Source organism: Amphiura filiformis, chromosome 7 (assembly GCF_039555335.1).
Source record: "Amphiura filiformis chromosome 7, Afil_fr2py, whole genome shotgun sequence".
Lineage (NCBI taxonomy): Eukaryota > Metazoa > Echinodermata > Ophiuroidea > Amphilepidida > Amphiuridae > Amphiura > Amphiura filiformis.
Window position 1 is genome coordinate 22,512,147 of NC_092634.1, and position 12,948 is coordinate 22,525,094.

At 38.3% G+C, this 12,948-nt stretch overlaps 1 protein-coding gene across 1 annotated transcript in view; it reads right to left on the minus strand.

The window, feature by feature from the left end:
- LOC140157719 (uncharacterized) overlaps positions 1–12,948 on the minus strand; it is a 68,448-nt gene that overhangs the window by 42,501 nt on the left and 12,999 nt on the right. Inside the window, 1 exon segment of the mRNA XM_072180962.1 lies at positions 11,723–11,880. Coding sequence (XP_072037063.1) covers positions 11,723–11,880 — 158 coding nt within the window.

Sequence of the window (12,948 nt, forward strand, 5' to 3'; positions counted from 1 at the left end):
TATCAAGGGTTCTGATCCTTTAAGTTTTGTCCTCCCATCTGAACCTTGCTTCTGTTAATGATGAGACAAGAGTGGGAAAAAATATGCCATGGCACTTGTCACTATTAGTGAGGAATATGGTTGGATAAACTGTTACTATTTTTACGTTTCAAGGTAAATTGCTGTTATCATGGTTATAGGCAGTGTAAACAGGGTGATGTTGTTGCATTTTACACTGCGCATCACCTGGAGCACAGATCCAAGATCTGTGCCTGAACAGACCATCATAGTAGAGCAATTAATTTCAAAATCATTACAAACTGTTGATGAAGAACCTCTTTACTACCAGGTTTTCTACTCGATAATAAGTGAATATTTCTTTCTGAATGGATGGGGGGGGAATTATGTTTAGACACCAGCAGCATGCTTGTCAAACCACATACCATACCTTCTTATTATAAACAGAGATCAACATAAAATCCCAGCCTAATTATCAATCAGACTAAATTAAAGTATTCTTTGCTCAGAGTCAGACTGAATTTTACAGACAGACTGTCCATGTTTACATCAAGAAAGCTCACTGGTGATTATGATTTGATCCCTTTCACTGACATGTAGGCCTCAGGGTTCACTTCCATCACAGAAAGATTTGCACTAGGCCTATATAATGTAACTGTAGTAGATCTTGATGCAATGTTGCATTTTCGTTGATCATTTTATCTTCAAATCTGAATCTTTTTCTTCCTTCCTTGTAATTTTTTCCAGTGTGGGCATGGGTTGGTTACCATTATCAGTTGAATACTGGAGTTGAGGCCTTGTGAGAGGTTGGAAAACATTTGAGCTTTGTGAATTCTGATTGCACTACTACTAGCCTCTACATAGTATGGGGGATACCTACATGTGCATGTATCTTCTTCCGTTCACTATCCCAAGAAGTCACCCACCCACCACCCTCAAGGGTTTACACTTAGCCTGGAATGACATGGGTCATTGACTCACACATTGCAACAATATACCAAAGCATTGATACAGGGTGATTTAAAATGAACTGTACCCAACTTCACCCAATATTTTATATATATTTGCGGAGATTGTACATATCAAAAACCTATCATAGAAAGCAGTGATAAGTGTTCTGTAGTAGAAATTTTGAATTTTGATAATAAGTGGTTTTAGTCAGAAGATATCACATTTTCAAGTTATCATCCCATTTTTAGACCAACACACGGAACTAATTTATCCGTGTTCTCTACCGCAGTAACAAAATGCAACTACCATGACTACGTACATGTACAGCAAAACCAAGACAAATGTTATTTCGCATTATTAAATCAATAATATTGATGTTCAATTACAATGTCAGGTTTACAAAGATTACATGTTAAATAATACATGTAGAACAAAGGACCCGTTGACTTGAAATTGTAGAGGGAAATTTGAATTCAAATAGAAATTGTGTTGGTGCAATATCCATACACTCGTAATTGAGACCTGCTTTTTTCACCAATAATAGGAAACACTACTTACTACTATATTACAGCTTGCAATATAAAATAATTTAAATGTCGTAAGTATTTAATTTTAATTCTATTTATTTATCAATTCATCTTATTTTTTCATTTTTAAAAAACATGTGCAATTTATATATGTTGAACTGAAAGTGTCTGAGGGCAGTTGAGTGAGCAAAATGCTGTAGAACAGATAGTTTGAATAAAATACTCATCCGTGTGCAACATCGTTTTTGGTGTGTTTTCTAAGAATTTACTTTTCTTCAAAACCGTTAAAGGTAAAGACATGATTTTTTCACCAATAATAGGAAACATACTATCCTGTTACAGCTTTCAAACCCAAATTATTTAAATGTCGGTAAGTGTTTTATTTTAATTTTTGAAATTGGGTACAGTTCATTTTAAATCACCCTGTATACAAAGTTATGTTAGATTTGTTACACCATTCATCTTTCTTCTGATTTTGGAGCATGTCTTCACCTTCATAGATTGTCCAAAAAGACAACTGGTTCAAAGGAGCTTGCTTACACTATGGACCACAATGGCCTCAACCCAATGGCATAGTTCAATGACCTCAATTACACAATCATAGAGCAAAATTTGACCTCAAGTTGTAGAGTATAAGTTTTTGTACCCAAATTTTCAAAGGTCATTCAATGAATGTACAAATGTATTGGGGTTAAAGAACTGTGCACTAAATAGATGAGAATGTTGTGGATCCTAGTGTTAGGGGCGATTCATGGATCATTATTATTTATCTTCATGAAATATGATTATGTACGACGTACTTTTGCAAGTTTATGTTAATAAAAAATTATTATGAATACAAATATTCTTTTGCACCAAACTAACAAAAAAGTGGACATGCACAAAGTCAAACTTTTTTCAGCCACTACCCACGATCCATATTGAATGTGAAATTACTGATTATTATTAAACTCAACCAATCAATTTACAAACTGGTTCAAAACAAAGAAGTAATCAATGTTTTAGCAGGTAACAAATAGGAAGTGGGAGTAACATTGCACCTGTCATTTGAACTAGTCACATCATCACCTACTACAACCATGGTCACAGTCATTTCAGGTGTATGAGTCAAGTACCACATATTTATTTGCATTAAAATAATTTCATATCATTTCTGATTTTTGAAAGTTTCAAAAGGTAACATTCTTGAACTCAAATGCATATTTCTATTTTAATCTTTGTTTACAACACATTTCTATAAATTTCTATAATTTGGTAAACTGTGGACGGTTTCAAATGTTTTTAAAAATCAAGCAAAATATGAAAGCATTTCACAGTAATTGCATCCACCTACACAATGGCAATGGCATTCCATGGCAAAGGCCAACATAGTACAATCAGGGTCATCACATTGAGTGAAGCACAAGGCTGACATTACTAGGTGAACTTGTTGAACTACTCACAAAGCTGGTATTTATTTGGATAGCAGCCAATATAACCCTACTGTTAATAATCTTGACCTTTCTTCCACAGTGGTATCACCAAGCAACAACAAACCAGGAGTAGCTTGCTACCTGACTAACTGCATGCACCCATGATAAATGGTGCATCATGCATTAGGCCCTTCACAATTAATTCTTAGTTTCCTGTTTCAAGTTTGAAAATAAAGGACGAGGCGACTTTTAATTATTAATTATTAATTATCTATTAATTATTAATTATCTATTACTTTCTTTATTTTGAAAATGTGGTCGTGACTATTATCAACAGTCCATTTGGTCATTTTGACTAAGACTACGGATTAATTATTTTACCTTTATAATTGATTTTTTACATTAATATTAGTAGGGGACCCTACAATGTTCTTGTTTTATATTCATAATCAAAGTTGAGATGATCAAAAACAGATATTAGCAAATAAAAGTAATTACAAAGTCAATTAAAAGATGAAAATACCTAAATAAAAATAAAATAATTAAATATTTTTCCATTCTTGATTTTGGACGCGCGAGGGAAACAGGAAACTAAGGATCAATTGTAATTGGCCTTAGGCAGTGTTTCAATGAAATTGCAAAGTTTTCTCTCTTTTGCTCAAATAATGAAGTAATAAAGTTTACGAGAGATGTGGATTCTGAATGTCTCTACCGGAAGTCAATTTGTACTGAAATTCCTTCCTACAATACAATGGCATATTATTTACCTAGCTGGGGGGTTTACACCCCCCAGCTAGGTATTGTAATCGTTCGGGTTCTTCCGCTGGCAACAAACCACTGTAATCTTCCCGTTTTCTTCCGCTGGCAACAAAGTGAAAATGCACATGTTTTTTTTTTGTTACCCTTTGAGTATGAAACCCTGACTGATGCTATGTAAGAATTATTTGACTAGTGAAGATATGGTTTGGTCTTTTTGAATCATTGTTTTTCTAAAGGAATGAATGTGTTTGTTAGTTTGTTACTGTAATTTGTTATTTAACCTAAGGCACTTAATTAGTTGAAAAGGTAATTAATGACCTGTTGTTTCTGCAAGCCCAGGGAATGTATGTGTGGGAGGATTGATGGCTAATATGATTTTGGATGCAGTTAGTTGGAATTGAAAGGTTGTTGCAGAAAACTTGGATAATAGTGACAGTAGTTTGTGTAGGAAGCAATAGTTGAAATAATGGCATATGGGCACATGAACAAAGTGAATAACTTTAGGTGTCATTGCAAAGCCAAAGGTTTTCTTTAAGGTTGAATGTCAATGCAGTGGAAATAAGCAGTAATGGCATATTTATATAGGTTTTTTTAATAGAAATGTGATTTTTGATATGAACCATGCAGGTGTGTTAAAGGCACTCCTTAACAGTAATTGTAGTATAAATTTATAGGTTTAATATTATGTTTACTATTAAAAGTACTAGTATTAGGCTCTGGCTTATCTTTTGATTTTGATTTTGCACCCGTATTTTACAGACTTTGGTGGTATGTTTGGAAACAGGGGATTAATGAGCCAGGCTTTAAAATGTTTAGCATTTATTTCTGTATGGTTATGTCCGACCTCTTTCTTTGTATTAATGAAAGTGTTCTCTGGCCTCTTTCTTTGTAATGAATGTGTTTTTGGCTTGATTAGTAATTCCAATGTTAGTACCGGTATATGAAACTATCAGATGTGTTTCCTTTGCAGTAGGAACTTTAATTCTTTCAGTGCCATTATCATGGCAGTTAATATCAAACTCTAGCTAGCATTTGTTTACAGGCTCTATGTTTTGCTTAAGTAAATGATTGTTGGGGATTTTCTTGTCTTCTGATGTTAGGGTTTTACCTAGCTGGGGGTTTACACCCCCAGCTAGGTATTGTAATCGTTCGGGTTCTTCCGCTGGCAACAAACCACTGTAATCTTCCCGTTTTCTTCCGCTGGCAACAAAGTGAAATTGCACATGTTTTTTACCTAGCTGGGGGGGTTTACACCCCCAGCTAGGTATTGTAATCGTTCGGGTTCTTCCGCTGGCAACAAACCACTGTGAAACCCTGACTTGATGCTATGTAAGAATTATTTGACTTGTGAAGATATGGTTTGGCCTTTTTGAATCATTGTTTTTAGCTGCGGGTGTTAGCTGCGGGTAGCAGCTCTATTAATAAGTCACCATGTCTCTCCGTCTGTTAGTCCGTCCGTTAGTAACAAACGCTAAAAAATGCTGTTACGTCTACATTGTTTGTCGCATGGCTATGATACTTGGTGAGGGGAGGGCCTATACCGCCCCATACTGGAAAAGAGTTTCATTCCGAAATTTGGGAAAATGAGGGAAATTGAGGAAGTTAAGGGAAATTGAAGAGAATTAAGGGAAATTGGGATTTTTTTTGAAGAGAATGAAGGGAAATAGAAATTTTTTGTTCTTTTGAAAATTTTTTTTTTTCCGAAAATTTTTTTTTTTTGTGAAATTTTTTTTTTTTCCAAAATTTTTTTTTTTTTCCTGAATTTTTTTTTTTTTCCAAAATTTTTTTTTTTTTTTGAAATTTTTTTTTTCCGAAATTTTTTTTTCCAAATTTTTTTTTTCAAATTTTTTTTTTCGAAATTTTTTTTTCCGAATTTTTTTTTTTTCCGAATTTTTTTATCAAACTCAGTGACAATAAACTTGATGAGAAGAGTAACATTTTGGAATATTTTGCATGGATCAGGTCAAAGGTCAGCTGGGGTCAAATCTTGAATTTCAATATCTGGACATCTGTAAGGGTACGGGCTCAATCTCGGTGACAACCTCATGACCTGTGGAACATATTGGAACATTTTGCACGGGTCAGCTCAAAAGACATCATTCTGGGGCCAAATCTTAGAATTGCGTTATCTGGACATCTGTAAGAGGTACAGGGCTCAAACTCGGTGACAACTCATGACCAGGGGTGAATTATGGAACATCTTGCAGGGGTCTGGTCAAAGGTCATCTGGGTCAAATCTTAGAATTGCATTTTCTGGACATCTGTGAGGAGTACGGACTCAAAACTCGGTGACAAAAAGCCTCATGACAGGGGAACATTTTTGGAACATTTTGCAGGGGTCAGATACCTCCACAACACCAACATGCCCCAGCTAGGTTTGTGGTCTATGACCACCATTTGCCTCTAGTTTGTTTTATACTTATATCTTAGAGTATGTATCTTATTTTGTTTGATTAAACATTAATATATATTTGAATTCCAGTTCCTAATTTGTGTGGTTTAAAACATTAACAATTGGTGTTCTTGTATTTTACAGGGAAATTAAACATGGTTTAAGATTATGCATAACACAAAAATAGCTTGCAAATGGAATAGACCTACATGAATGCGGGACATGAATTCATTTGTTTTCCCTACCTTTTTTTTGTTTGTTTATGAAGTTGGGGAAAATAGTATAAAAGCCTTTAAAAGTCTAGTAATTGGTAACTGTAAAAGAAGGACAGGAACCCTTCATGATACCTCCCGAGTCCACTGGGTATTATACTGTGCGTGCGCGGCAGCACTATTGTGGTGCCACATTACATTTGATGTAGTATATATGTCATGGACTGTAACATTTGAGCTGTTTAAGGGGTCAATAGGTCAGGGTATACAAGTAATATTGTAAATAATTTTTATTGCACAACCTTATGCCCTACAACAAGTTAAAACTGCATTTCTAAAAGGTTTCAGTGTTAGATGAAAATTGGTCAGTGCATCGTGGTATGATAAAATTCCTTCTATAATCTGTGGATAAATGTTTATAATCTGTGAGTTAATGGTACCAGTACATTTTATTGTTATCATGGTTATCACCCATTTGCTGTTTTCTGTAATCATGGTGATCTTGAATGAGAAATACTAGCTAGTACTAACAAGGTAAGACTGATCATTCATAGTTTAATTAATTTAATTCTATTTAGTGATAGGTTACAGGACTATTCATGGGTATTGGAATAATTCTGGTAGACCCTGCGCACAAGTATAACCCTAACCCTAAGCAACCCCAATTATAACCCTAACCCTAATCCTCACCGTTTATAAACCTAACCCTAATCCTAACCCTAATTTAAATTTAAATTATAAGGGGCTGTCATTTTCTTTGGAAGGGGGGTCATGAATATACTGGGGAGTGGGGGTCATAGAATTTTTAGACCAATTATAGGGGTTATAATTTTCAACACCCAAAATAGGGGTATAGAATTATTAAGGGCTGGTGACTCAAACTTTTCGCGCGCTGTGCATGTATTCTTGCACACAATCTTTCATTATATAATGCAGATATTTTGCGCATATAGACGAATCCAAATACACGCATTCCTACACCTGCAGACTAGCAGCCTTTAGTTGGGTAGCCGTCGGCTACAATGCACTCAAAATGTGAAATGATTCGGCCTTGGCGGAAATTTTAAACTGCATTCCATCACCCGTTTTACACCTTCCGCGAAAACACAGGCAGACAAAAGAATAACACAATACAGTTCCTTCGACAAAACACACAGCATGGTCTATTCGCTGTTGAAGTGACATAATAATCGGATTAATACACGCGGTATCTATGCATTGATGTACTTGCGAACAAAAGGGCTATATGTATGAATAGATGCGACGGGATTACCTGCGGAATTATCTCCATTATATATATTATTAGCTATTATTCTATTAACCCTCCTCGTCCTTGCATCTTCTATAGGTGTTAGGCGGCTTTTATTTGCACAATTGACGCTCAAAGCACCAGGTTGGTGCTAGCGGCTACCAAAGATGTCCGACCAAATCCTGACCATGACTTGGCTACTTGGATTAGTCTATAGCGCGCCTTCTTTACACACACAATTAAATTTTAACGCACCCCACACACTTTCTTTGCTCTAAAAGTTTTGATGCGCTCCCCGCCTTTGTTCCCGCAATGAATAATTTGTCTTGAGTCTGTGTAGGTGGAAGTGGGTGGGTGGGGGGGTCATAAAATTTTCGACCCAACATAGGGGGGTCTAAAAAAATTGTGCCCGCAATAGGAGGGTCATAAAACATTTTACTCCGGTCACCGACCCCCGATTTAAGAAGAAAATGACATCCCCTAACCAAACCCTAAAACACAGGGTGCACAGGGTAAACCAGAATTATACCTGGGTAATAATAATAATTTCTATTCATGTTTTAGTCCAAGACACAATATGTTTATCAGCACCGTTCAACATCTTTATTAACCACTCCCGTTTACTAACTGCTCCTGTTTACTCTACTAGTGCACCTGCAGCTGTGAGAGCCCTGATGCTGTGAGAGCACTGGCATGATAGCGATACTGTTTGATGACCTAAGACCTCGGTGTAATTTTTTTTTTTCCCCTCATACGAAGGATTCCACCTATCAAGTTTAAGCCCAATAGGGCAAAGTTTAAATTTAGCCCCTACATGACCTTTGACCTCAATTTTGTTTTATGCATATATTCCCCTCGTATCAAGGATTCCACCCACCAAGTTTGAGGCCGATAGGACAAAGTTTGAAATCCATGACCTTTGACCTTTGACCTCGGATGACCTCCATATAATGTTTTTCATGCTCCCCTCATACTGAAGGTTTCGACCCACCAAGTTTGAGCCCGATCTGACCAAGTTTGAAATTTGACCCCTCCGTAATGACCTTTGACCTCAGTCGACCTCGATTTTATTTTGGGCATATATTCCCCTCATATCAAGTATCCCACCCACCAAGTTTGGGCCCGATTGGACAAAGTTTGAAATTTTGACCTTTGACCTTGACCTCCGATGACCTTGAAACTACCTGGTAAACAGCGCCCGCCCGGTACCCATCTATGTGTGCAATATCGGGACGATGCGTCAAGTCTTGGCGGAACGCATAGCTGGACAGACACACACACAGACAGACACACACACAGACAGACAACGGCTATTAGTGCACCTGCAGCTGTAATGGCCATGTAGCTATTAGGGCACCATCTGCATGAGAGACACACTTTTTGACCCCAGCTGACCTTTGAACTGGGATGACCTCGATGTAATTTTTCATGCTCGATCATATCAAGTCTAAGCACAATAGGGCAAAATTTAAATTTAGCCCCTAGATGACCTTTGACCTCGGCTGACCTCAATTTTGTTTCGCACATATATTCCCCTTATATCAAGGATTCCACCCACCAAGTTTGAGCCCGATAGGACAAAGTTTGAAATCCATGACCGTTGACCTCGGATGACCTCCATATAATGTTTTTCATGCTTCTCTCATACGAAGGATTCCATCCACCAAGTTTGAGCCAGATCGGACAAAGTTTGCAATTTGACCCCTCCGTAATGACCTTTGACCTTGGTTGACCTCGATTTTATTTTGGGCATATATTCCCCTCGTATCAAGGATCCCACCCACCAAATTTAGCCTGATCGGACAAAGTTTGAAATTTGACCCCTCCGTAATGACCTTTGACCTCGGTTGACCTCGATTTTATTTTGGGCATATATTCCCCTCGTATCAAGGACCCCACCTGCCAAGTTTGGGCCCGATCGGACAAAGTTTGAAATTTTGACCTTTGATCCATGCGGGTATTTTTCCCTATGACCTTTGACCTTGACCTCCGATGACCTTCAAAACCACCCGGTAAACAGCGCCGCCCGATACCCATCTATGTGTGAAATATCGAACGATCGCCGAAGCGTCGGAACGCATAGCCGGACAGACACACACACACACACACAGACAGACAACGGCTATTATTTTAGTAGTACTAGTGCACCTGCAGCTGTGAGAGCCCTGATGCTGTGAGAGCACTGTCATGATAGCAATACTGTTTGACCCCAGATGACCTTTGACCTCGGATGACCTCGGGTGTAATTTTGTTCATGCTCCCCTCATACGAAGGATTCCACCTATCAAGTTTAAGCCCAATAGGGCAAAGTTTAAATTTAGGCCCTAGATGACCTTTGACGTCGGTCGACCTCAATTTTGTTTTGCACATATATTCCCCTCGTATCAAGGATTCCACCCACCAAGTTTAAGCCCGATAGGACAAAGTTTGAAATCCATGACCTTTGACCTTTAACCTCGGATGACCTCCATATAATGTTTTTCATGCTCCCCTCATACCAAGGTTTCGACCCACCAAGTTTGAGCCCGATCGGACAAAGTTTGAAATTTGACCCCTCCGTAATGACCTTTGACCTCGGTCGACCTCGATTTTATTTGGGCATATATTCCCCTCAGTATCAAGGATCCCACCCACCAAGTTTGGGCCCGATCGGACAAAGTTTGAAATTTTGACCTTTGACCTTGACCTCCGATGACCTTTAAAACTACCCGGTAAACAGCGCACGCCCGGTACCCATCTATGTCTGAAATATCGGAACGATTCGTCCAAGCGCGGCGAAACGCATAGCCGGACAGACACACAGACGGACAGACAGAGCTTATGATTATTATAGTATAGATAGATAGATAGCTCCCGCTAGTTTTGAATAAAATAAACACACTATCTGTGGTCATCTTGTGACTCCCTACATTTTGGTCATCAAAAGTATTATGCCCCCCCCCCCGTATTTTTCTTTCCTAAAATTTATGACCCCCTGTATATTTGGGATCCTCCTTCCAAAGAAAATAATAGCCCCCTAAGGGGTATTTATGGGGCTCAAACTCAGTGACAACAAACCTCACAACCAGGGGACATTTTGCAGGGGTCATGTCAAATCTTAGAATTGCTGCATTTTCTGGCAATATGTAGGGGTACGGAGCTCAAACTCAGTGACAATAAACTTGATGAGAAGAGTAACATTTTGGAATATTTTGCATGGATCAGGTCAAAGGTCAGCTGGGGTCAAATCTTGCGAATTTCAATATCTGGACATCTGTGAGGGGTACTGGGCTCAATCTCGGTGACAACCTCATGACCTGGGGAACATATTGGAACATTTTGCACGAGTCAGCTCAAAAGACATCATTCTGGGGCCAAATCTTAGAATTGCGTTATCTGGACATCTGTAAGAGGTACAGGGCTCAAACTCGGTGACAACTCATGACCAGGGGTGAATTATGGAACATCTTGCAGGTGTCTGGTCAAAGGTCATCTGGGTCAAATCTTAGAATTGCATTTTCTGGACATCTGTGAGGAGTACAGGACTCAAAACTCGGTGACAACAAACCTCATCACAGGGGAACATTTTTGGAACATTTTGCAGGGGTCAGATACCTCCACAACACCAACATGCCCCAGCTAGGTTTGTGGTCTATGACCACCATTTGCCTCTAGTTTAATCTGAGAAGGATTAACCTCCAAACTGTATCTATCTATTGTTATGCAATATGCCTATTACCTGTGAGGACGAATTTCAGTACAAACTGACTTCCGGAAAGAAACTCAAACAAAATAAGCATCTTTGATGCAAGTACAAATGGAAAAGATCTGTCAGCTGTGTTACACATGCATGATGCACACCCACCCACCACACCAAAATAATTGTTCGCCATAGATCTGTAGTTTCTTTGCAAAGTTGAAAATTTGCACTTTCACATTCCAGGAATCCAATCGATGTGACCTCCAGTATCTTTCCCTTGGTATCTCTTGTCCCAAGACACCCCTACATGGCTTGTGAAGTCATAAACTAGTATTTGAAATCTAAATTTTACCTACATGACAACTTTTTCAGTGGGCTGCCAAAATGTGATCGATACAACTCAAATGGCAGCATATTGCACAGTCAACAGAGATTTAATTTGAAAATTACAAAAGTTTTGCAAAGCTTATTTATCTGGTTCTGATTTTGAAACTCTTTGGATGTCCATCCATGCTGGAAAAATAACAAAATATGTTATAATTACCTTGACAAGGACATATTCATCAGGGTTGGCTTTCTCTTTGCCAAATTTTTCCAACGATTCCATGATGATCTCATCGCATGTTTCATCCACAGACACAAGTAACGTTTTATAAGGCACCTCGGGAAATACAGAGTGTGCATAGATCTTCAGTGTTCCACCTGAAAAATAAATAAAAAATAAAATTAATTAAAATTTGTTTCAAAATAGTACAGTCATAAATTTTAAAGCCTAAAAATCATATTTCAATTTGAAAAAAAAAAAAAAAAAAAAAACAGGAAAAGATAGTGTAAAGCCAAGAATTTTCTGCTTTACAAATGCTAAATTCCGCTTTTCTCCGCTTTGTAATTTTAGCACATTTCTGACATGATAAAATTTCACAAGAATCCAGCGAGTAGCAGCGCAATGCATGTGTCTGAGTCATGTTGAAACACGTACAAAAGGCCGGGAAAGCCCCAAGAGCTATTTTAGTCGGGCGCGCAAAGGATTGTGGGATATTCGAGCTGTGAAAATTTTCTTTTTTTTTTTTTCTAGGTCATTTTTGCTTATTTTTTTCTCAGAAATGCATTTTCCGCTTTACCTCCGAATTCCGCGATTTTCCGCAACGCGGAGAATTCTTGGCTTAGTTTAAGATAGTGTATAGCCACTATCATTACCCTTGCGCAAAAATAATTTTATGATATTAACCCTAACACCAAACCCTGCTTTTTGATATCGGAAGTTAAAGAAGATACGAAAAAGGAGAGAAGATGAAGAAAGAAGTCACTTGGCACCCCCGGGATTCGAACCTTTGACCCCCCGCATGCCAAGCACACAAACACAGACCGGTAGCTACACGGATAATGCAGGGCAGCAATTCCGTGAGCATTTAACACTTAGGGTGATTGTGTCATCGCAGACCCTGGGATTCACGCATGCTCAGTGGTTTTCATCGTGGTGTTTTGTGGTATTTATGGGTGTTAGGGTTAACATCTCTGGAAAAATACATCTTATCTAACCCTAACACCAAACCCTGCTTTTTGATATTGGAAAGTTAAAGAAGATACGAAAAAGGAGAGAAGATGAAGAAAGAAGTCACTTGGCACTCCGGGATTCTAACCTTTGACCCCCTGCATGCCAAGCACACGATCACAGACCGGTAGCTACACGGGTAATGCTGCCCCGGGCAGCAATTCCGTGAGCATTTAACACTTACATTTGTAGGGTGATTGCGTCATCGCAGACCCTGG